General features: G+C 40.5%; 1 protein-coding gene across 2 annotated transcripts in view; it reads right to left on the bottom strand.

Moving 5' to 3' along the window:
* Positions 1-26310, bottom strand: part of NELL1 (neural EGFL like 1) — a 630963-nt gene that overhangs the window by 38837 nt on the left and 565816 nt on the right. The window contains exon 16 of one of the 2 annotated variants that reach the window (XM_084895301.1): positions 2557-2697. The exons of the other annotated variant lie outside the window; for it this stretch is intronic. Coding sequence (XP_084751427.1) covers positions 2557-2697 — 141 coding nt within the window. The remainder of the gene's footprint in view (positions 1-2556; positions 2698-26310) is intronic. 2 annotated transcript variants of the gene reach the window in all.

Raw genomic sequence — 26310 nt, 5'->3', positions numbered from 1 at the left:
GCACAGAAAATGGTATAGAATATGTGGAGGATAGTGAGCAATACAATGGAAGTGACCAGGGAAGGACTACTTTAGACAATTTTTTTTTCAAGGGACCAACTCCTTGAAAAGGTTGAACTGTAGCTAGGACTTAAATTTAAAAAAGAACAAGATAGAAGTCGAGTGTTCCAGACACAGAGATCAGCAAAGGTCTTGAAACTGGGTGAGTTCATTGTCATGTTCGAGTGTGAAAAGATTAAAAACGGCTAACATACATAGGGTACGAGTCCAAGAGTTAGCCCTGCAAGCCACGGGAAGAAGTTGGAAATTTATCTTACATTCAGTGGGAAGGCAATAGAAGGCAGAAACAAAACAGAGACATGATCTGATTTATAAACCTCTTTCAATGAGAAATAATTCTGAACTAACAGTGTTCCCTGAACTACCAAAGGAACAATAAATGATGCTCATATTTCTGTTCTTATTAAGACTCATTACAAAGATATTTCTAAAAGTGTAGAAATGAAGGGAAATTCAGATGAACAATTACCCCCAAGTTAGAAATGCCATTAATAAAAACAACTCTGTTCCCCTGGCAAAGTATCTCATTTGTGAGGTTTTCCTGGAAGATCAGCGATCAGTTTATGGATGAGCAAAATGCCTCCCAGGGATGCAGCAGCTTATGTTCCCACTGCTCACCCTTCACCCCCGACACATGCCACTCAGCAGAGCAGAGAAGAACCAGCAGGTAAGGGGACATGACATCTATCATCCTATCAGGGACATTTATGAGAGTGACAGGGAATGCACTGATGTAATTGATAGTTACATAAGAACAACAGGTATAAGCAGGGACTGTCCTTGGGATTTGGGATGCTGAGTCACTCATGACCTGGGCTCGAGTCTCCATTTGTGTGACAATAGCGATGCGCCAGGGGTCAAGGTGTCATCCTTTCTGTGACTGTGTTTCCTTACCAGCACATGAAGTGGTTGCATTTTTGTGTTTACTGAATACAAACTACCAAAGGGTGTCATTGGAGAGACAAAAAATAAATAAAAGCCTATTTCATGCTCACAGTCTAGTCTGAGAGCACAAACATTGTGTGGTGGTATAATAAATCAAGTTGTAGAAAAGCACACCAGCTCTAGTTAGCAGAGGGGATGAGTGACGACTCCTCTGAAGATATCTAAGAATGCTCCTGGGGGTGTGGTGGTACAAGAGCTGTTGGAGCTTGATCTAGTCCTAGTCACAGAACACCTGTTTATACTGAGCTGCATATTCCGAGCTGTATGTAAGGCAGGAATATGAAGACACAGGATAAATGCAAACTTCTCCCTGAGGTTGCATTAACCATGAAGAATCATGGGTAGAGCATGGGGCAGAATATGGAGGGACATTTAAGATCCTAACGTAACAAATATTTGTTGAACATTTAACAGATATGAATTCAATTAATTCTCACAACACTCCTATGAGGTACAGACTAGATAAGACCTTGCCCAAGGTAACCTACTTAGAAGAGGCAGAGCTGGAATGTGACTGCGGGGAATCTGGCTCAAGGGTCCATGCTTTTAACAACGACACTGCAGACTTCTCAACAGCAACTCTAAGCTGTGCTAGATAATTCATGCTGTTGCATATTGGCCTCTCATTCGTCTTCACTTTCAGGCAATCTCAAAGGAGAAGTTAAAAAACACACACAAGTAGATCCTTTACAAAAAGAGATATGCAATGAGCAGAGACAAGGAATTCTAACTCAGCCACCTGGGCTTTGGGAACCCCTGGTCAGAATGCCTGCTTGCTAGGTCTGTCCAAATCAGCCTTCAGAATCAGCTGAGTCCACATGACATAGAAGAACTGAATCATCCAAGGCTCTCATATCAACAATTACTTTTTTTTAATTAGCTGTTTGGATTTCAGGAAAGTGGTGAGGTCCTGAAGGTGAAGAACTCCATTGTTAACTTCCTCCATTCAGCATTTAATAGAACCGCAAGCAGGACTGTGATTAAAGGGGACCTTGCAAGGATGATGGTGGTTAAGAGCAACAATAATAAGGTTAATGCCACTACATGTTTGTGCATGGATTCAAGTGTATCATCTTTAAATCACGGTATCCCATTTAATCCTAACCATGCATGAGTATTTTTATCCAAATTTTTGCATATTTACAGATGAAAGCACAGAGAGGCACTGTGACCTTTACAGTACAAAAGCTCCAATTCAAACAAAACTTTCAAAGTCCAGCTACAATTCCTTCTCTTTCCCAGTTGTGTCTCCAACAGCTAAACATTCCAGCAAGCCTCCATGATGTCCTTTGGAAAGAACTAAATACCTTAGCATACAAACTCAGGCTCTGCCCTCTTGACTGCCCCTGTTTCTGTATAAAAATTAAAAAACCTCACACTGTTTAATTCCCAGCCTAATCCATGAATTACCGAGGGAGGGAGCTTGAAGACAGATGGGTTTAACCAGCGAGGGGTCGTATTTTAACACCAGGAGCTGAAGAGGGTACCAGAGCTGGCTACCCCTCCTGCAAAGGCCCTAATGGATGGAGGGCAAGGCTGAAAGCTGCTTACCAACACAGGACTCCCCGGCCAGTGAATAGGTCCCATCGTCATGGAAACCGCTTCTGCACTCACAGTGGTACCACCCTGGCAGGTTAACGCAGCGGGAATGGTGGTGGCACTCAATGAGTCCCTCTGTACATTCATCAATATCTGCCTCAGAGAAAAACACAAGCCCACCAGGACATTAATTTCTTTTGGCACTAACCCTTCAGCAAACACCTAAACATGTTCATGCCAACAAAGCAATTACAACTGCTCAATAACCTAAAATGCAAGTTGCAGGAAGAACCAAATCCCATTTTCTCCAGAATCCAAATTGAAAGCTTCATGTTCAGATGCTTTCCTATTTATGAACCAAGGAAGGGGAGCCAATGGCCATGGAGACAGTCCCAACTGCAAGTGCCATGTAGGCTTCGGAGACACCAAAAACTAAACTGAGGATGTCTGGCCCAGCTCTGTGACTGCGTGCATCTGCCGCTTCTCTGATTCAGTAACTCCAAAGTAGTAATTCCAGATCTTATTTGGGATTCTTTACCATATTCATGAATAAGTTGAATCTACTCTGGACTCACTAGTGTTAAACTGATGTTTCTTATAGTACGGTCTTAGAGGCTTATCACATTTACGTGCCCGCACAGCTTAGAGAGGAGAATAATATAAATGCCCTGCTTCCCAACTACATTTGGCTGGGGGAAGCTTACTTTGGGGGTGAGAGGTGGGGATTCCTTAATATCTTGGAAACTAGTGTTCTGGGGAGCAGGGAAACTACTGTTCTCATTATTTTAAACCTGATTCACTAGGAGACTTGATTTATGACCATCAATCAAAGATGCTCATTCTCAGTCATTCCCGACAAAGGAGAGTCCTCTGGGTGGTGTCTGCTCAGTGCTAAGGACTATAATTTTTAGCCCAGCAAACATGGGGAGCGTGCATAGACTCTACAGCCCAAAGGCTGCCTCTGGGCTGGAGGACCTGACCTTTGCAGGAAGAGGAGCTGTCAATAATGAAGCCAAGTGTCAGCTCATTCCCGCCAAGTAATTATTTCTTGGAATACAGCCACTGCTGGCTGGGAATCGTCCCCTCGCTGTCCTGGAAATGACTGAACCTTGGCAGCCTTATATGAATAGAAATCTAATTAATATTGGGATATAGCACATCATGATTAAAACCCTCTTTGCGGTCTTTTTCACCAGTTCCCTGCTGTAGGTGTCAGCTCGGGGCAATCAGCCACCAGTGGTCCTATTACCTAGACAAATTCTGAACTGTGCAAGGAGCTGTACATGCGGTTTGAAACCTGTCACTCTCATCATGCCATTTCAGCCAAGAAAAGAGATAAAAGGTGTAGTAGTTATTCTAGGCAGCTCTGGCTTTAGCTTTAGTGTTTCCCCACCAACTTCCCTCTTCTTCCTTCATGGCTTTTATGAAGGGTCCATGCAGTCTTTTGACACACAGTGTCTCTTAGGTTTCTAAAATCAGTCTGCCCTCAGGGCTTCTACGGCCCCTTCTGCAGCTGCAGCCAAGGTGTGTGGACATGTATTGTAAATCTCTACAGAATGAACTTGCAACTTCTACTTTGCCATTTCTGAAATTATACAGGTGTGCAGCTCTTTAGGACACACCTTGGGTCACTAATATCTTCAAAAATTGAAACAGAGAAGTGATTGGAGGCGATGTTTCACCAAGAGGCAGGGCTGAGGTGGCGGTTCAGTATTTTTTAATATGGGTTACCCAGGGACACACATAACCAGAAGACCGATTTTCAAAGGTAACATCTCTACATTCAGCTCAAAATACTCTCTGCGGTGCAGCAGCAACAAATTCTCCCTCAGGCATTTATTTCCAAGGCTCCTAAGAAGGCAGTCTGGATCACCACAGACACTCTCACTTCTAGACAACCAAGAGCATTTAGGCAACAACCATCTGGCCATGGTGAGTGTGGTGGGGAACCAGGAGATGCCAAAGCAAAGCTTCTGAAGTAAACAAAACAAGGCTATGTCCTAGCTCCCTCATTCACATTTGCTGCCCTTTCAGATATTTTTATTCCCAAAATGGGATGATAAGAGAGAGCAGGAGTAGTTCTCTGGGCAGGGCTCTCTCAGGGAGTGAAGAGCATCACAGGTACGCATCTCTGACTTCCGCCCAGACAAGCAATCACTGCATGGCACTGAACAGGAGAAAAGGCGTGGAGCTGTGTCTCATCTGTGAGCTATATGGCTAGGGACCCGCTGGGAATAACCGGAGCTCATTGCACACTGGCACCTAGAAACAAGGCTGGACATTGCTGATGTGGGTGCAAGGTTTATACCTGAAGCCAAACATTTCATTCCCTGTGCAACCAGACTCCTTGAGAGGCGCTCATGTTTTCATCGTGTTCCTATAACCGCTTGTTTCTTCTGCAGTCACAGCAGGGTTAAAAGCAACCACCACAGACCCCAACCCAGAACATGCTGGAAGGCTTTTTGGCAACACTGTGGGGGCTTTAGATATTATAAATGGGCTGTGGCTGCCTTTGTCCTCAGAGATCCGCTTCTCCTAGCCAGCACTTGCCACAGGCAAACAAACAAGACAGATGCTCTGGGAACAAGGACTCCGGTGAGTTCACTATGGAATCCAACTCTGTCTCTCAAGGATTTCTGATAAATTATAGTGAGCCTGGCTCATCACACAGGTTGTCAGCCATCTCAAGGGAAAGGGACAAACAAAAATAACCATGTTTCCTTCCTATATCAAGTCCTAGGATTGTGTTTAAATTTCAGCTTAATCCAGCATGGACCTGAAAATATGGCAAAGGAAACAAGAGATGCTGGGGAGTTGAGAGAGGAACCTGTAGCCTTCATTTCTGGGCCCTAAGTGCCAAGTGTCAGCAACATAAAAACTCACATTACAGCCCAGGTCAAAGGGCTAACAAACAGTGACTCTGGGTTCAGAGTAACCCAGGATCTGTATTTGTCACTAGCCTCTCAAGAAAGAAAGTTGATCCCATCAAGAAAGGAAGCTTTACGCAAAGATAACTTATTCAAGTCATATTGGTTGAGTTGGAACTATGTGCCAAGGATGGTTTTTGTGCCGTGGTGGCTGGAAACCCAGGAGCACCCAATCAAGGGAAGGGAATATTCACACTCATCCTTCAAATCTCAGCCAATATCACCTTCTCCAACTCCTCCAGGTACACAGTCCCCCACCTCTATATACACACACATCCATGTCAGCACACATCTTACTCTATATAACACCTATTTTCCTTTTGTGTCCATCTTACAAATGTAATTACTCAAAAACCCAAGAGACAACATCTTAGGTTGACATTTCTTGTGATAGGATCAATAATACAAACGTGCCCCCAAAATGTTTATGGGAATGAATGAATGAATGAATGAATGAAAATAAATGACAATGAACTAAATGAAAGGAACAATGAAAAAGAGCTATCCTAGAGACTCTAAGGACCACAGATTTCCCGGTGTTTGCAAATAACAAAGATGTATTGTCAATTCACAAAACTAAACGTAATGGGGTTAGTTTAATCTTCATATGTTATTTACCCTTAAAAAATGCCATGTGGTTTTATTTAATACTTGCTTCTATGTCTAATCTTTAGAGATGGTTAAGGAGGCACAATAGGCAACAAAAAAGAAGCATAGTTATAATTGCCTTCAAGGAAGGATCCTGCCTATACCTGGAGTTTTCTTTTATCAATTGGGAAAAACAGATGACTACCAAAGGTTTTTTCTTAGGATGTGCCCTAAGCAACACACTTAATCCGATTTGGAATGTACAGTGAATTTGCTCCCTGAATCCATTTGCAAACAAATCTGATTCTTGCAAAATGCTAGTGTCTTAAACTGGATGAACATTTTCCTTTATCTGATATCCTGCCCTCTCAGATTTGCTTCTTGAAGATTTATAAAAGCAGCAAGATTTTTCTTAAAGCTTATTTCCAAGGAGATATTTTTGCATTTCATATTAATTGGTTCATAGTGAAGTACAGGCTTAAGTAGCATTTGAAATACATATTTTATCAGGGTTGAGGAGGAGGTGGCATCATAAGAAAAACTTTTGATACTTTTATTCATTCAACAAAAGCTTATTGAGCACACATATATAAAGTATACACCCTGTGATACTGAGATGAAAAGATAAGGTTCCTGTGCTCCATACACTCAGAGTCTATCAATCAAACTGAAATGTAAAAAAAATAAAATAAAAATAACTGTGGTGGTTAAGAACATGGGCTTTGGAGACAAACATGACTTCAATTTCCCACTCACCACCACAGTAATACATTTTTTATTTTTTTCCAAATCTTTATTTTCTCATCTGTAGATTGAAGAGAATAAAGATGAATTCCACAGACTGATGAACAAGGAAGACTGTTAAGCAAAATCTATTATATTTCTTCTTTTGTATAGAATATTCACTTTGGAATCTTTATTGCTGCCAACAATCAGAAGATGGGCAAAATAACTTATATTAACTTGGAACCAGGAAACTGGTAGGGATTGCATGACTTCTGGATCTTTAAAAAAAATCACTTATATTTTAAGATAATTATAACATTATAAAACTTTCAGGAATAAAGCCAATGAATCTATAATATATGCCCCCATTAAAATGTGAATTCTCTCCTCCCAAAAGGTGAACAAGTACACTGAACACAAACCTAATTATTATCTAATATTTGCAGAATGCCAGGATTGTACTCAACAAAGCATGAGTCAGAATGTTTCCAGGGAACAAATACGATAGAGAGAGAGAGAGAGAGAGAGAGAGAGAGAGAGAGAGAGAGAGAGAGAGAGAGAGAGAGAGAGAGAGAGAGAAACTCTGTGGTAGAAAGAGGCTATCTTTCTCATTTTCTCTTCTTCTTGGGCTCCTGAGGCTGTGTCCTGAGCACTCCTCCTTTGCCGATGGGTGAGGCTATGTGAGTAAGCCAGAAATAATGTAATTCCAGCATGGCTCACAACAACAACAACAACAACAACAACAAACCAACAACAACAAAAAACAAACCACACACACACACAAAAAAACAACCCGTGTCTGAGCCTCCACCTGTTTCTACCTGCCCACTGGGGCTAAGGTGCGGGGAAACCATGAAGCCACTTGTTAAAAATGGCAGTGTGTCTGCCTGGCTGGCTTCCTGCAAGACTGCAGCACAAATCGGGCCCTGTCATGGACTATTTATACGAGCAAGAATACATTCCTATTTTACTGGGCCAGGACACAGTCTGGGCCGTCTTATTGCTACAGCCAGCATTTTCTGTTTGGATAGACTCCTTTTCATATTCAGGAGAAAGATTGTGCTCTGATCAGAACTCACGCAGACGCAAACAAGCAATCTCTGAAAACAAGCAAACAAGAAAAGAGGCTCTGCACCAAATCACTGACTATTGTACTTAAGTCAAGAGTCAGATAACAACATGCAAACAAGACCACACTTTGTAGTTAGCTATGCTTGAGTTTAAGTCCTGGCTCTGCTCCTTCCTGGCTGGGTGACTCTGAGCAAGTGATTTATCTATTTTCAGCTTCACTTTCCTCCACTCTTAAATGAGGATGCTATTACCTAGCTCATAGTGCTGTTTTAGGGACTGAATGAGATCAATGTAGAACCACTCTACAAAGCAAGACAAGAAATTTTTAAGTATGCAAAAATGAAATTCTCTAATTTCTGTGTCCATGTCAAGACAGTCCAAGTATCAAGTCTTCAATTCCCTACATATAAAATGGAAGAACTGTGCTACAGAATACTCTAGTCCTTTCTAAGCTATACCCTAGGATGGGAGAAATGGGCTGTGTGCTTATGCCTTCATCTGCTACAAACCAGCTAAATGGCTGCCATAAGGTTTAAGCTGCCTCTTTGAACCTTCATGAGCCAAGCTGCAATAAATTTTTTTTTAAAAAAATGCATGTTTTGTCTGTTTCAAAAATGAAACTCTGATAAGGTATGAAAAAGCTCTGGATGTCAATTTACTGCTACACAAAGTATATGGTGATATCATTATTACTGTGTCTTCTTTATAAGTCCTGATTAGCCACTAGTTTTGGTTCATTAAGCTGTAAGGTGCTTGTTATGAATAACAGTGGCAATGTCATTGGTTGTAGAACTGTCTGTCTGTTGTACATCTTTCTTTACTGCTTGGAATGAGAGAATCAGTCTCCTCTTGGTGTTGCCTTTCTAGTGTTATCTCTAAATTCTTCCTTTTTTGTCTATTTTCTAAACACAGCATTCCATAATCCTTCCATAGAGGACCAATTTGTGTGCACTGCAACTCTCCTCTCTAGTCTGCAGGTTCAATGATAAACATCTCTACATTGACCTCTAACATAAGTTCATATACAAACTTATATCACCTAAGAATTCACTAATCTCAGAGGCACACAGAATATATGATTCTGCACATCAAAACCAAAGGAAGAGTCAAGGAAAAAGGAGAAATACAGATCTAGGAGAATGGGAAGCAAGGAAGCATGGAGAGATGCCCAGAAATAAGTACCTGAATAAGTAAGTAGGTTCTGAAGCTTCTTTGACTTTGGGCCATCAGTTGCAAATTACACTTTAACCTTGCTTCATACCCCTCACCCTCTAAAAAATAAACATATTGGTTCACACAATTAAAAAGTGTAGGGGCTCTACTCTCTGGGATGTAGGTAATCAAGCAGTATCATCAGGACTTTGATGCCCTCTACTTGCTCTTCATCATAGTAGCTTCACTTTAAGCAATGCCTTTCCATAGAGTAGTCCCAGCTGTTGCAGGCTAATATCACTGGAAATCCAATGAAAAGAGAGATTCTTTTTTCTTAATTCATTTTTATTTATTTCAGATGGGAAAAGAGATGGAATGAGAGATAGAAACATCAATGATGAGATAATCATTGATTGGCTGCTCCTGCATGCCCCACCCTGGGGGGTCAAGCCTGCAACATGGGCATGTGCCCTGACTGGGAATCAAGCCATGACCTCTTGGTTTATAGGTTGATGCTCAACCATTAAACTACACAGGCCAGGCAAAAGAGAGATTCTTAACAAAAGTATTGACAAAAATCTATAATTTGAGCCTCACTGGTCCCATTTTGGTCCCTTGATGAGTCAGGAAGTAATCACCGTGGCCATGTCTGGATTCCTAGCCCAGCCCTGGAGCAAGAAATAAAATCATCTTGACTTAAAGTAATTTGAACTGATACCTGAGCAAGGGTTGTTCCCCAAGAAATATTGGAAAGCCATGCCTAGAATGGGTGGTATATTTGTGGGAGGTAAAAGCAACAGCCATTAGCCCCCTTTTATGTGACAGCAGATCATGAGATGGGTATGCTGGCTTACAAAACCATGCTACTTGGTACAGTCTGCAAATTTTTCTTAGGGTTGCTTCTCAGTCTAAACGGTACCTTCAGATTTCTATTCTCCTCTTAGCATCAGGTCAAAGTTCCTGATACATGCATCAGTTGTCAGAAAATCCAATATAGATATTAATGACACTCCAAGAAGGAAGTATAAAAATTTCCTCTTTGAAGATTCTAGGAGGATGACAGAATAAACTGCCTACTAGTAAGGGTCACATAGAGTGTTCTGGCAATTCTTTGGGACAAACATTTCATTTCATCATCATCATTATTGTTGCTGTTATCATCATCACCATTTGAGACCTTGTTTTATAATAGTTCTGGTGTTCATTACTCTCAATATGTTTTTAAATTCCTCTCTCAACCATACTTAAACAAAGATTTTCCCAGCCCCCTGGTCCAGTCATTCATCTGTTGGATGTATACGCAGGACCCGCTTTTCCTCTGTTGACCCCTGAGAGCTGTATTTCTCAGATTCTTTGCCAACTGGCATTGAGCTAAGTGTGGCAGATTGGAGGCCTGGTGAAACTTAGGAGGCAGAGGAAGAAGTGGACATCTACCTTTGGTGGCACCTCTGCCAGTGGCTATGCCTCTGCAGCCCAGGCAGTAGAAGTGGCTCAATGCTAATCTCTAGGGGGCTCTTACTTCCCCCCACTGTTCATTCAACTCTTCTAGCACCTCTGTAAATAATGTATTCTAGTAAATCATCTCCACTGATTTACTGCAGATGCTTTTGTTTAACTGTTAGATTGTGACCCACACACCACCTTCCATTCTTTTCTGGAAAAAGAACCTTGACTTGTTTATGTAAAGAACAGTGATTCCTTAATCTCAACATAAAGAGTAGGCCTGTTTTCAGCCTCAGGGAATGACTCACTCCTGATCTAAATCAGTGGTTCTTAAAGCCTACTCATCCAACTAGCAGCATTAATACCAGCAGGAAACAAAACAGACATGACAATTATCAGATCCTATCCACTCATACTGAACCCAAAATTCTGGAGGTAGACCCCAGCAATTTGCATTTTAACCAACTTGTCAGCATCATCCTGAGGACCATACTTTGGGAACCACTGGTCTACAATAATAAAGTTATCCCTGCCCTGCTTCCCAGTGATTTGTCCAGATCTGGGCATGTGACCAAGTTCTGGCTAATGAAAAACAAGGGAAAACCTCCAGGGGAAGAGAGAGGGAGTGGGGTTGCTTTTCAAGATGAAATAATAGAATTCCTGATATACTCTTGCTATTTAGCAAACTGGATGGAAGGCTTAATGACTGGAGATGCAGCCAACTTGGTACCATGGGGGAAATCCAATGAAGTCACAGACACACAAACTGGCCTTCTGATAACAGCACGCTACTGAGCCAACTCTGCCGCCAGATTTTTTATCATGAGATAATTTAGGATTTTATAAGTAACTCACAATCACTTGAGTTTCCTGTTACTTGCAACCTAAAGCAATTCTAACTAGTAGGTTATTCTTATTCCTGTATTAAAGATACGGCACCAAGTCCCCAAGAGAGCAAATAATTTCCATCTAGTACACAGTATGGTAGATTGAAAATTGTTGTTTTTTTTTCTGATTCCAAATCATCAGTAGGTTACTCTACCTCTCAATAGGTCACTCTGTCATTCTCAACAAATTTGATCTCTGTGACCTGATGTGTTCAGGGTACTAAGAGGCTAAGCTTTACTTTTCCCTCCAATGCCATTCCATGAAATCTGAGAACATTAATCATTGATTAAGACAGTGGTGAAGCCATCTTGAACAATGCTTTGTTTTCCAGCTTAAAAGGAGGAATGCAAGTTTGTTTTAAACGTATTCTTGCAGGATGTTAAACCTATCTCTTTAAAAACAGTTCCACATTTTTTTTAAGTATTTCAAAAGGCTGCATCTTTTGTAATGGAAGTATTTAAGCAAACACAATAAATACCATAATTTATCTGCAAATAAAATAGAGAGCTTCAACTCCCCAGTGAGAAATGTGGAGAATTTAAGTAAGTCCTTTAGAAACCTTTACCATCACTATTTGATTATACTGAGAGAAAAAATTATTGCATGTTGCATAATGGCAGACAAGCAACGAATATAATGAAAACGTTCCTTTGGAGAAAAAATATAAAAGCTTTTATTTGTCACATTCACCAAGTCCTTAAAAGGATAGAATATTTTTTCCCTCTCTTCTGTGAGTTGGGGGAAAAAATTCAAAAGAGAAAAGTGAAGTGCACTCTTAAGACACAGGCCCTGGGTTTAAGATTCCTGAAGGCATGTAGGCTGGTTTGTCTGGCTGTAGCTCCTCAGCATCCTAGATGCATTTGATTTGAAAATGTCTTTGCAGGAATGATGCTGCTCACATGGGATCCAGAGACAGGAGTGGCCCCTTGAGTCAAATTCTGAATCTTGGTAACTTCAGGAGCTCAGAGCCAGGACCAAGTAATTACAAGAGGAAACAAGGTGTATAAATAATTTCCCTTTGAATAAACAACCACTCAAATTGAGAAAGCATGTAGGCATCTAGAGAAGACAGGTTACTGAGAGTGTAGATTACATATGGTGAGGATCACTCAGAAACTAATCAGAAGATGTTATCATTGCCTGTGGTCATGGGTTCTATGTCCTTTTTTTTTGGGGGGGGGGGTGTCTATAAAGAAACAATAGCTCCTTTGAATTGTGTCATTTAGCCACTGTAATACCTGTGATAACTAAGAATGTCTAAATTCTATGTGATTAGAAAGCATTGAATCATACAAGAACAGAGGATGGATTTTTTTTATATACTACCATTGTCAAGGTCATACACTCCAAGAATTAGAGGCTCCAAGAAGGCAGTCTAGTGGATGATGTAGCCCAGGCATCAACAAACCAGGCGGAAAACATGCCTGCCCCTGGGGAGCAGCTAGTACTTAGGTGCTAGAAACATCCCCACCCAGGCCATGTTGGAATCCCAACAAAGACTACTCCTTCATGCAGTTAAATGTTCACTGGTTAATTCTGACTATATGGTTGGTCTTATTATTATTTCTAGAGGCCTGGTGCATGAAATTCATGCATAGGGGTGTGTGTCCCTCAGCCCAGCCTGCACCTTCTCCAATCTGGGACCCCTTGAGGGATGTCTAACTGCCCGTTTAGGCCTGATCCCACTGGCAGATGGACATCCCTATCACAATCCAGGACTGATGGCTCCAAACTGCTCACCTGCCTGCATGCATGATTGCTCCTAACCACTTCTGCCTACCAGTCTGGTCCCCCCTAATTGCCCTCCCCTGCAGGCCTGGTCACCCCTAACTTCCCTCCCTTGCTGGCCCATTGCCCCTAACCTCCCTCCTCTGCCAGCATGGTCACCCCTAACTACCCTACCCTGCTGGCCATGTTGCCCCCAACTGCTCTCCCCTAAAGGCCTGTCCCTCTCAACTGCCCACCCCTGCAGGCCTGGTCCTCCCCAAACGTCCTCCCCTACTGGCCTGGTCCCCCCAACTGCCCTCCCCTGATGGTCTGAATGCCCACAACTGCCCTCCCTTACAGGCCATCTTGTGGCATCCATCTTGTGTGTACATGGGGGCAGCCATCTTTGACCACATGGGGATGGTCATCTTTTGTGTTGGAGTGATGGCCAATTTGCATGTTACTCTTTTATTAGACAGGCTTATTTTAAATACCAGTTAGGCCAACATATGGCAGGACACATGAAACACACACACACACACACACACACACACACACACACACACACACACATATATATATATATATATATATATATATATATATATATATTTTTTTTTTTTTTTTAACTTGAGCCCTCTGTTGGCAAATGTTGAGTCCTATTACCAGCCTTTTACATATAGAAAATGTGAGGCTCAATGAAAAAAAAAAAAGATTTATCTGAGGTCTCCTACTTGTTGGGAAAATACCTAATAACATACGTCATAATCAGTTCAACAATTGTGTAAAAAGTAGTGATGCCAAACTGCTAGAAAAGTGCATTCCCCCCTCCCTTTCTCTCTCTCTCTCTCTCCCTCTCTCTCTCTCTCTCTCTCACACACACACACACACACACACACACACACACACACACAGGTATTTATTACCTTGCATGTGCCCATAAACTTTTCTAGATGATGCAACATAAAAAAAAGAGACTATATGGTTAGTTTTATTATATTATTATTATTCTGATATCTACTAAGTGCCCAGGCACTGTGATTCAGTCTCCATGGCAGCCCTAAGAAGTACCACTTATTCTCCTCATTTTTTAAGAAAACTAAGAACCCATGTCAAGAAAACCAAGAACCCATGTCACTCTCCTAAAGCCACGGGACAGTCCACAAAGGAGTTGAGATTCAAGTGCAGGCTTACTAATGTGAAGTACTCCTTTTCCTGCTATGCAATACTACCTCTTCATGGTGCCTTCTGTGGAATCTTAGGTAAGCATACATGAGTACATGAACTCTTTGAAAACCTCACTGTGTATTGAGGGAAACAGACTTAGAAACAAACATCTCTCTGGGGGAAGCCCTATGCTAACTACACCGAGAATCTACATAATTTATCTGGGACACACCCAGCACCAGGTCTGCAGGAAGCTACTCACTCAGCTCAGTCAAGCTTCACTAGCTTGCCCCTCTCCAACCTGCAATGAAACAAAGTGGAGAGTCCGACCTATTCCCTACAATTTCTAGAGGAAGAAACAGCTCAAGGTGGAAAGCCCCGCTGAGAAGTTCTGCCTCCTGGCTCAGTGTTCTCTGTAGCCTCTCATGCTATCTGTTCAGGCACTTGGGGATAGAGGAAAAAAGGATGTTAGAGGCAGGAAACAGAGAGGTTCCCCTTGGAGTTAACATGTTGCAGTGGAATTTGATTGCTGTTGGTGATATTTCTATAATCTCCTTCATCTCCTGAGCTTTCACTTTTATTGTATTGTTTTGGTTTCAGTAATTTTCCATCAGCTACTCACATTTGTCCTCTCCCATCATTTTCCTTGGTTTGCACCAAAGACTGAGATTTTTCAGAAAGAAGGACAAACACAACAGCCATCAAATTCCGACTGTTTAGGTTCGGGACCACTGAAGGTCACTACTGCAAAAACGATGCAAATGTCTAAAACCAAACAAGAAAGAAGAGTGAGTAAATAATTTAAGCATCCATTCCTGATGGCTCAGGAAAAGTAAAACCATCCTTCAGAGCATGTCACTATTGTTTTTTATCCTCACCTGAGGATACGTTTTAGTGTGTTTTTAAATTTGATTGCTTGAGAGTGAGGAAGAGAGAAAGAGAAACACTGATGTGAGAGAGAAACATCGATCAATACCTCTTGTACCTGCCCCAACTGGGATCAAATCTGCAACCCAGCCATGTGCCCTGACTAGGAATTGAACCCGCAACCTTTTGGAGTATATAGGACTATGCTCCAACCAACTGATCCACCTTGCCAGGTATCACCATTTTTTATTATTGCTATTGATTTATCCTCAGTCCTATCCCATCTTTAAGCTACAGGAAAACTTTCTTCTAAGAAGGACTCCATCATCCATTACCATCTCCCCGACCACTGGTATCACCTTCATCTCCTAACTCCTGGCTTCTCAAGAATGACACTGGCAAAGGAACAAATACATTGAAAATCGGTCTTCAACAAAGTGGAACAGGAATGAAACTGTACAAAGAATAGTTTCCCATTTCCTAGGGCAGGGATTGCCTGTCACAAAGCACAGACCTCTGTGCCAGATCTATTCTGAGGCCTCAGGACAGATGACCCAAACAGTCAGCCCTGGCAACGGAAATAGCCCAAGCACATTGCGTGCTCTTGCTTAGCACGCAGAGAGTTATATTTAACAACTGACCCAGGTGCCAACAGAAAGAATCTGGAGATTTCACATACAAATTTTGGATTCCTGGCATCTCTAAAAAAATCTTATCTAGCAACATTGGACCCACGTTGCCACATGACAACCACAGGTAGGAGATGAGCAGCTACCGCTACCTTTAAAAAGGGCTTAGACTCTCAATGCAGAACGGTCCATACGTGGCTCACTTTACTCATGCTTGTCAATATCTGAATTTATGACACCTGCCAGAAGAGGCTGCCCTCATGCTGGCAAAGGCAACAGAATGTCTACACTTCCTGTATGGTGCACATCTGATATTACAAATATTCATAGTGTACAATTTCTATAGAAGCATTTTGATATACTACATAAACACAAGACTTGCACTAAAAATCATAAGGTAAATATTTAAATTAATGTGTTCAGGATTTTAAGTCAGTGGATGTAATGAGGTGGAATGTAAATGGGCTTTAGCCAAAACCAGTTTGGCTCAGTGGATAGAGAGTCGGTCTGCGGACTGAAGGGTCCCAGGTTTGATTCCAGTCAAGGGCATGTACATTGGTTGCAGGCACATCCCCAGTGGGGGTGTGCAGGAGGCAGCTGGTCGATGTTTCTCTCGCATTGACATTTCTAGCTCTCTATCCCTCTCCCTTCCTATCTGTGAAAAATCAATAAAATATATATTAAAAAATAAATGGGCATTGTTGGTCTACATCTGTTGCAAATGTTTTTTTCATGGTCATGTAGATTATGTTTTCAAATTGTTTGGGGTTGAATTCATAGACCTGTCCTTTCCTTATGGTGTGGTTTTGGATTCTTTTTCCTCATCTTCGTTACCTTTAAAATAGAGATAATAATTCTTGCCTGGAGATTGTTGGGACTATTAACTGAGGGATGAACTACTGTTTCTAGCAGGGCAATAAACATGCTGGTTTCCTTTTACCCTATATCTTTGCTACCAAGGTTACAAAGTAAAATTCAATCTGTTTCTGCCTTTTAGGAGACACGTACATATACAACTAAAATAAACGACAATAAAATAATACAGTTATAAATCAAATACAGTTAACTATAAAATCAAAACTACTACATCATTCTCACCAGCAGTAAAATCCTAGGATGGCATACTCCCTGATAACATGAATTCAAATGTATTATGGTTTCTGAGTGGAAACTACTTCTCATTCTCTACCTAGCCCTCCTTATCAAACATAGGTGAAATAAAGTGCTTAACTTTTGGGAAGTTAGAAGAGAAGGCGAGGCCAGCAGTAAACAGAAGGTGGCCCTGTTTCAGGGATGAGAATGTGTCCCATTTGCCCAATATTCTTGTGGGATCCTTTAAACCAAGAGGGTACCAATTTACTAGGACATTTTTAGAACAGCAGCAGTAACCAGCCAGGACAAGGAACTAAAACCATCCTCAATGCGATATTGAGGTCTGAAGACGATCACCACCAGGTGGCACCAAATAGCAGCTCGGCTTGGGTGAGTGTGTATCCTGCAGCTGACTCATTTGGCCAGCCTCATTCCATCCTGATTCCTTAACTTTGTTATGAAGTATCCTTGCATTTTATACATTTTAATATCTTAGGCCCACTTTCACTTATGCATGGGTGTTACTGTGTTTGGATTTTAATAAGATTTGAACTCCATTACAAATCTCTATAAGAACTGGAAGCTCCTTACCTCCTTACTCACCCCACACCACTCTTCCCTGAGCTCCCCACACTCCAGACACTGCCTTTATCAAATCCATCATCTATCTTGAAGCCTTTGCACTAGCTATTTCCTCTTCCTATGTTCTTTTTTTTTTAAATATATTTTTTATTGATTATTTACAGAGAGGAAGGGAGAGAGATAGAGAGCCAGAAACGTCGATGAGAGAGAAACATCGACCAGCCGCCTCCTGCACATCCACCATTGGGGATGTGCCTGCAGCCAACGTACATGCCCTTGACTGGAATCGAACCCGGGACCTTTCAGTCCGCAGACCGACGCTCTACCACTGAGCCAAACCGGCTTTGGCATCTTCCTATGTTCTTAATACACACATCCTGCTTCTTCTATTATTTAGGACACAGCTCAAATGCGACCATCACAAAGAATGCTTCCTAGACCACCTTTTGAAATAGCTTCACCTCTCAAGTCGTTCCCTGCTCCATCACACTGTGTCTCTTCTTCACGACACTAATCAGACTCTGACATCTGGTATATACGTTGGTGTACTGCCTCTTTTTCTCCCCTGACTATAGGCCACGAGGGAGGGACTTTTCTGTTTTGCTTACTGCCATGTCATCGCATCACCCTGGTTGTTGGTGGGGAGGCAAGCTTCATGGAAGGCTACTGTGGGTTACTCCTGCGCTTTATTAAGCAAATAGATTAAGCCAATTAGTAACTCTAGAGGAAAAGTACAAATAGGGAAGTTGTAGGAAACTAAGCTGGGTTAGAGGAAGTAAGAGAGTATTCAAGTGAACACAGCTGCTGGAATATATAGGAGTTAGCATCTTAATAATAATAGTGATAAAAACAACTAGTATACATTGAGGGCTTACTCTGCCTAGCACTCTTCTAAGTCCTTCACAGGTCTCAACTCACTCAGTCCTCTCAACAGCCTGATGGTATAGATACTCTTGTTATTTCTAGTTTGCAGATGAGGATACAGAGGTTCAGATAAGTTATGTTACTTGTCCAAGATTACACAACTAGAAAATGAAGATGAGACCTACACCATGGTCATCTGTTAGCATTCTCTTATCTGAAACTGTATAGGGCCGCCTGAGAAGGCACATGGACATCCTTTAAATTTTCAGCTGAACCGGAGGCACTGCCAGAGTCCATGTCCGGTCCCCCCCCCCCCCCCCCCCCCCCGCAAAGAGGGCTGGGAGTATTATTCAGTTTCTGACTTACCTTTGTACAGGTGTCAGCAGGGGTGGGTCTAGATGTGTAAATCCAGTAATGCTAGGGCCTAGTTAAGAATGCAAATAAGCTCCTTTGACCCTATAAAATAAACCTGCTGCTTGGCTCCATTGCTCGCTGCCTCTCCATCAGAGAGGATGGCGCCCACCTAGCGCCCAGCTTGATAAATTTATTTCTGCCTCTTAGTCTCTTTCTTTCTTTAATTTCTTAATCCCAGCTCGTCCACTCAGGAACCTGACTGTTTCCTTTTCCGTGATGGAGATGGACACGAAAAACAAAGAAACTGCATGAAACTACCATTTCAAACCAAATCATGAAAATGCCCAACACTCATAAAAGTTACTCTTAAAAGAAAGGGAAAGAATAATCAAAGAGCTAGGAGAGATGGGTCCAAGTGTCTAGTCAACATGAAAGTAGGTCACATAATAAATAGGAAGATCACATGTATGGTGGTCAAAAGAATAATACATATGAGGCAATAGGAATTGGGGGATGATTATGAAACTGTTGAGAAGGCTCAAAAGCTCAGGTTAGAAAAAATGTGCTCACACCACAGGTTGATCTTCTCATGCTGCAGGAATTCATACCATCATTTAAACATGCTTTTGCCAGGCTAGATCTTGACATTTTGGCAGATTTGGACAAGAGCAAATGCCTTACAATATGTCCTCTTGAGTTATATGTAAGTTTAGCAGTTAACATATGCTCAGATTTTATATCTTCCATATCTACCAACCAGACAGTGTGAGAAGGAAAAGACTGACACCAAGAAAAAAAGAAAAGAAAAAAAAAACTCGATTGAACTTTCCTTCATGTTTCTACACAATTCAATTACAGGGCAAAAAATGGGAATTTTCCCAGTTCTGCTTTAAGAAAATGCTGTTCAAAATCCATGGAGCATATCTAAATTGCATTTGGATTCTGTGTTCCACTCCAGCATGGTTATTTATGGTGTTTATTGAATACAGCCACTATTCTCTGCCTCTCTGCACATTTATAAATACAACGTCTAAAAGGCATCCATTAAGCCTTATGATCTATAATTGCAAACAAGATGTGACCAGTCATGCATTCAGCAACATTACAGAATCATGTAAAGTCAGCCTGGCCTACTCCGAAAGGGCTGGAGAGGTCTTATTATTCAACACAAGTGCCCCCGATGTTAATTAGGCCTCAGCCCCTGGACTTTTCAAAAAGACTTCCAGTTCATGGGTTATCTCTGTGTACATGCATCCCCTGCCTCTCCTAATAGATCAAACACAAGGATCAACGCTATAATCAGCAGCAGTAATCCTCAGCAGTTTTGGAATTAATTTTAATCACCATGAAGCACTGAGAATACTAATAGTCTTTATTGCTCACCTGTCATTTTTATAAAATACTAAAGTAATTTAAATTATAAAAGATAATACAATAAAAGGATCAATATCCACCATCAAGTTAAGAAGGTAAATCATTACTAATACTGTTGACAGCACCTCTGTATGCCTGCCTCCCTGATCACATTTTCCTAGAATTAACAAGCATTCTCATTGCAGTTTTGCCATTCCCATCTATTCTTTTTAAAACATATATATTTTATTGATTTTTAAAGAAAGAGAGGAAGGGAGAGGAAGAGGAGAGAGAGAGAGAGAGAGAGAGAAAGAGAGAGAGAGAGAGAGAGAGAGAGAGAGAGAGAGAGAGAGAGAGAGAGAGAGAGAGAGAAACATTGATGTGATATGGAAACACTAATCAGCCGCCTCCTGCATGCCCCTGACTGGGGATCGAGCCCATAACCCAGACATGTGCCCTGACCAGGTTCGCAATCTTTTGGTACACAGCATGATGCCCAACCAACTGAGCCACACCAGCCAGGGCCCATATATGCTTTATGTATAAATCCCCACACAATGTATTGCATTTTAAAAATTATATATGTGGCATCAAGCTGCACACGTATTTTGGTAACTTGCTTTTTTCACTCAACATTGTTTTGACATTTATTCACACTGAGAGGAGTAAGCCTAATTTGTTCATCTTCTGTGCTATTATCTTCTCATTAATAAGAATTTAGTTCTTAGAGTTTTGCAATAATAATGAATACTCCTGTCGATGTATTCTGGTGCAAGAGTGAGTGTCTCACGTATATTTCTATAGGTGGGTTTGTTAGGTCCCAGAGCCTGGGCACAGTCACCTTTATTAAAGTACAGAACAATTTGCCAAAGTGCTTATAAATCTACATAAATATATGCTGCAGCTAAAAGTGTGCAATTTTTCCTGTTGCTTCATTTATTTCTCAACTCTTGGGATTATCGTAAATTTTGTTACCACAATAGCTGTGAAATAGCAGCTCACTGTGTCTACATTCCCCTGATTGCTAGTGAAATAACATCCTTCCATATGCTTATTGATTTTTCTTGTTTCTGTAAATTATCTGCTTGCAATTTTCCTACATTGTTTGACTTTTTCATATAGATTTTAAAAGTTATTTATACGTTCTACATAATACCTTTGTTGGTTTATTTCTATTACAAATATCTGGTCTCCAGGCATGCAGCTTTATAATTTCACTTTTTCTAGGAGATGGCTTCTTTGATGAACAGAAGTTAATTTCAGCTCATATGAAATGATTTTCAATCTTTTGCTTTATTGTGTTTTTTAAGGGGTAGTTTCTATTGATTCACCATTAAATTTGAGGCTTGATATAGGTTTTAGTACAGGTCCCATATTTCAGTTGCTAAGATTTTCTTTCTATAACACAGTGAATAAATTTTATTGAAAGCTTTTTCTATTTGACAAGATTCAATATATTTCTCTCCCTGTCTCATTTAATGTAATGAATTGTATTGATATGTTAGGTATTGCTAAACCAATCTTGAATTTGTAAGATAAAAGCAACTTGTTCGTGATATTTTTAAAACACAATCTATTTTTGATATTGTTTTCCTTGTATTTGTTCTCAAAAGAATTTTTCATTGAAATGATATGGAACTATGATTTTCCTTTATTAAATTGATTCTTACTAGTTTGTGAATACATATATACTATCTATATTTAGTGCAAAGTTTTCCCCCTCTTGTATTACCTGAAATATTTTATAAATGTCAGCATTATATATTTCTTGGATGTTCAATTGACCTTGTTGTATAATGTTTATGCTTAGGTAGCAATATCTATGTGAATAATTTTAATTAATTGAAAAATCTAATTGTTATATGTCTACTTAATTTTTACATTTCTGCTTGACTCATTTTGGTAAATTATATTATTGTGAAATATGTATATTTCATCAAAGTTTCCAAATTTTAACATAAACATATTTTTATTTGCATTTACACAATGGACAACTATTTGACCATAAAAATAATAAAATCCTACCTTTTGCCATAACATGGGTGGATCTGGAAATTATTTGCTTAGTGAAATAAGCCAGTCAGGGGAAGACAAATATCATATCATTCCACTTATATGTGGAATATAAATCAGCAAAATGGTATAACATACAAAATATAATTAGAACTATAGATACATAGAACAGGCTGACAGCTGTCAGAGGGGAGGGGATTTGATGGGCTGGGTAAAAAATAGGTGAAGAGATTAAGCAAAAATATATCCTATATAATAAAAGGCTAATACGCAAATTGACCCCTCTACTGAAAGTTTGACCCAGAATTTGACTAGGGGATGGGGCCGGCCTGCCAACTGTCCATGACCCTCCCCCTGGCCATCCCCAATCCCAATCGCCCCCTGCCCAATTAGGGGTAGAGCTGGCTGGCCAATTGCCTGTGGACCGTCCCCACACTGGCCCTGTCACTAATTGGCTGCCCTACCTCAATCAGGGGTGGAGCTGGCCAGCCAATTGCCTGCTGCCCCTCACCCCAGCTGGCCCATGCACAAATTAATGCCCTGGGCCTCTAGTATATATATATATATATATATATATATATATATATATATATATATACACATCTATAATAATAAAAGCATAATAAGCTAATTAGATCAGACAGCCGAATGACCTTCTGGACAACCTTCTGGACAAAGCCAGAGATGGTGATAGCCAGAGGGAAAAGTGTAGAGAGCGCCTGGGAAGGCACATGGGCATTTCTTTAAATTGTCAGCTGAATCCAGGGTTGTTGGCAAAGCCATGCCCTGGAAACACATTCTGCCAAAAGGCAGAATTGTTATCACTTGACCTTCATTTCAGCCCATGTGCCAGGGGGTGGGTTTTATTATGTAAATCCAACCAAGCACCTGGAAGGAATAAGAAAACTTCCTGGTATTTGGGGATATAAAATAAACATGCTGCATAGGCTCCGGTCACTGTCTCTCCATCCGAAGAGGGCAGCAGTCCCACCCAGTCCCAGCTTTTTCTTTCTATCTCTGTGTCTGTTTCTTTCTCTCATTTTCTCAATTACCTAGCCGCCCCTACTCAGGAACTGGACATACTCTCTAGCTACGCTGGATTCGGAAGAGAGAGAGAAATATTTACAGAAAAGTAGTGGTGGTGGGGGGGAGTAATAGAAGAGGGCAAAGAGGGAATAAATGGGGTTGGAAAGACACTTGACTTTGGGTAATGAGTGCATGATGCAGTGTGTAGATGATGTTTTATGGAGATGTACATTTGAAACATACATGGTTTTATTAACCAATGAATTCCATTTTAAAAAGAAAAAAAAAAAGAAAACTTACCTAAAATATTATGTTTTTATTTTTAGAAATAAGTTGTATCAGTATCTACACTTATGTCCCCCTTTTTATTCCTAATAATGACTGCTTGTGCCTTGTCTCCTTCTCCTTGATTAGTGACATGAGGGTTTTGTTTTCATAATGGATCTTTTCTAAGAAATAACTTTAGCTTCGGATGATCCTCCATTTTCATTTCTCATTTTACTTACTCTGGCTATCTTTATTATTTCCCTCTTTGTTTTTCATTCTATGGTTCTTTTTACTGACTTCATAAGTTGTACACTTTATCATTAATTTTAGCCTTTCTTCTATTCTCACAGAAGATGTGAGGTACCTTAAAAAAAATCTAAGCTGTATCCAACCAATGTAATACCATATTTTAATGCCTGAAATATCTATTGTGTTTCCAACAATTCTCTTTTTTGAAACCCTTGAGCAGGTTACTGAGTTTATTATTTTTCTGATTCCTATTCATATTATTTAGAGATTTTTGAGTGAAAGATTTTGGAGCTACACATGTTGGAACCTGGTAAGACCTGAGTTCCTCCAGAAAGAATGAGCCTTTGTTTCTGCCAGATGTCCAAGAATGATAAAAATTAAATAAAAATAAAAAACACCACACATCAATATTTCAGATGCAGGTTCTCCCCATTCATAAAAGTAATATAAATCCAAGCTTTTTATTTAAATATGTTTTTCTTTTATATGAAGGGAAGATGGATATTCAATGAAGAAGGAAAAAAAAACTGCTTAAAAAACAAAAGATACATTTTGATCAGGATGTCCCAGGCATTGTGAATTGATGGAAATAATTTAGCAGTCCTGAATTAGAATCCTGACTTTGCTTCCTCCAAATTATGACCTTGAGCAAGTTTTTAAAAAATATTTACTGTTGAAAGTATTACTATGCCCCCCCCTTTTTTTTCTCCACTGACCCTCATATTCCACTGAATAAGTATTTTAGATGTGAAAGAGTATGATCCTGGTTCCTTATGTTTAAAGAATGGGGAATATATTATATCAATAGAATGAAGATTACATGCACATAGTATAATCCCACCTAACAGAGTGCCTAGAAAATAATGTATTTAATATATGTTGTGAAAAGCCCTGTCTTTTCTTCTTGCATTTCTTTCTTGGGCATGAGAGAATGGCAGCTGAGTAAATGAAAGGACCCCTAATCTATTATCTGTCTAGCCATACTCCTAAATCCATGGCATCTATTCCAGCGGTCACCAACCAGTGGTCCACAGACCACTGGTGGTCAGAAGGGTTGGCAAAAGCTGACAACTACTTACTGACTTCATCTATGCTAAGCTGTAAAGATAGGGTTACATGGTAGAAAACATTAGAGTGGATCTAACATCTCTCTCTAGAGCTTCAGATTTTAATGGACTTAAGTTGCTAGATATTTTGAGGTAATCACTATTTGTGTGCTTTGCATATTTTATCTCCTCTAATCCCCCCATCAACTGCATAAAGTGTTTTTCCTCCCCACTCCTGATGAGAAACAGAGGTCCCAAATCACACAGTGAGAATACATCAAAGCAGGACTAAAGCCCAGGCAATTTTACTCCAGATTCTACATCAACTGTCTTAAATAGTGGCTCCTACTAAAAGTATAAGTCATAACATCACATTGTTTTCTTAAGTGTCTTAGGACCAATTAAGCCAGAAAATCATAGACACATCATCCCAACCATGCTAAGTGCCATGACTTGGGGCGAGTGTGGACCTATGAATTGTTGGGGGACCAAGAGGCACTACATTGCTGAACAACAGCCACACTGAAATGCTGAGTGTCTGGATCACAATGATCAGGCTGCCTACAGTATTCTGAGAATGTTCGAGAATAAACGTGTCAATTAGCAAATGGCAGCCAAATTGACAATTCTTTAAAGGATAATATTCCAGCCGAGACCGGGTTTGGCTCAATGGATAGAGCGTCGGCTTGGGGACTGAAGGGACCCGGGTTCGATTCCGGTCAAGGGCATGTACCTTGGTTGCGGGCATATCCCCAGTGGGGGGTGTGCAAGAGGCAGCTGATCGATGACTCTCTCTCATCGATGTTTCTAACTCTCTATCTCCCTTCCTCTCTGTACAAAATCAATAAAATATATTAAAAAAAAAATAAAAAAAATAAAGGATAATATTCCAACCCTCTTTGGGTGTTGACCTTTCTAAAAAATATTATTTTAAGACAGCACGCTGACTAACAAAATGTATTTTAACACAGGCACCAGTGTGATTTTTTTAAATTAGTCTTATACCTGTCTCGTCATATTAGAATATTTGTATTCTGAGATTCTGACATACTGGTGGCCCCGAACTAGCCAGATGGTTCTGAGATTTTGATGTATGCACCCTAGGGGAAAACTCAGAATTCCAACATTCAATCAGTCGTCAATCATTTACTGAAAGGCTACTGTGAGTGAGAAGGAAGCACAAAAGACATACATAGAAAAGGCATGGCCCCACACACCAGAATTTCATAGTCCAGTGGAGAAGAAATAGACAAATAATTACAACATACTCGAAATCATAAAGTTGAAGAGATGATGCAATATGTTTTCAAAGAGATGAAGGGAGCTACCTGTGGAATAGAGATGAAAATTAGAGAAATGGCATAGATGAGACATCTCAGCAGGGCCTTGGAAGACAAACAGAGTTTTACCTGATGGAGATAAAAGAGCACTACAAGGCCCAGGAAATGCCATGTGTAAAAACACCTGGATGCAGAGTAAAGTGCAGAGCATTTAGGATACACAGAGGAGGTCAAGGCAGAGTGAGTGCAGGGCTTATGGAGGAGTGAGGAGAGGAATAGATGAGTTTATAAGGTCCATGGTATTCTACAATGAAAGACCTTGATTTAAGTCCTATGAGAGGTTAGTCACCATCACATAGATCAGTGGTTCTCAACCTTTCTAATGCCGCGGCCCTTTAATACAGCTCCTCATGTTGTGGTGGCCCCCAACCATAAAATTATTTTCGTTGCTACTTCATAACTATAATTTTGCTAC

Source organism: Pipistrellus hanaki, assembly GCF_964339955.1.
Source record: "Pipistrellus hanaki genome assembly, chromosome: 9".
NCBI classification, from domain to species: Eukaryota; Metazoa; Chordata; class Mammalia; order Chiroptera; family Vespertilionidae; genus Pipistrellus; species Pipistrellus hanaki.
The sequence above is the reverse complement of the archived record's forward strand: the minus strand, read 5'-3'. Positions and strand labels throughout refer to the sequence as shown.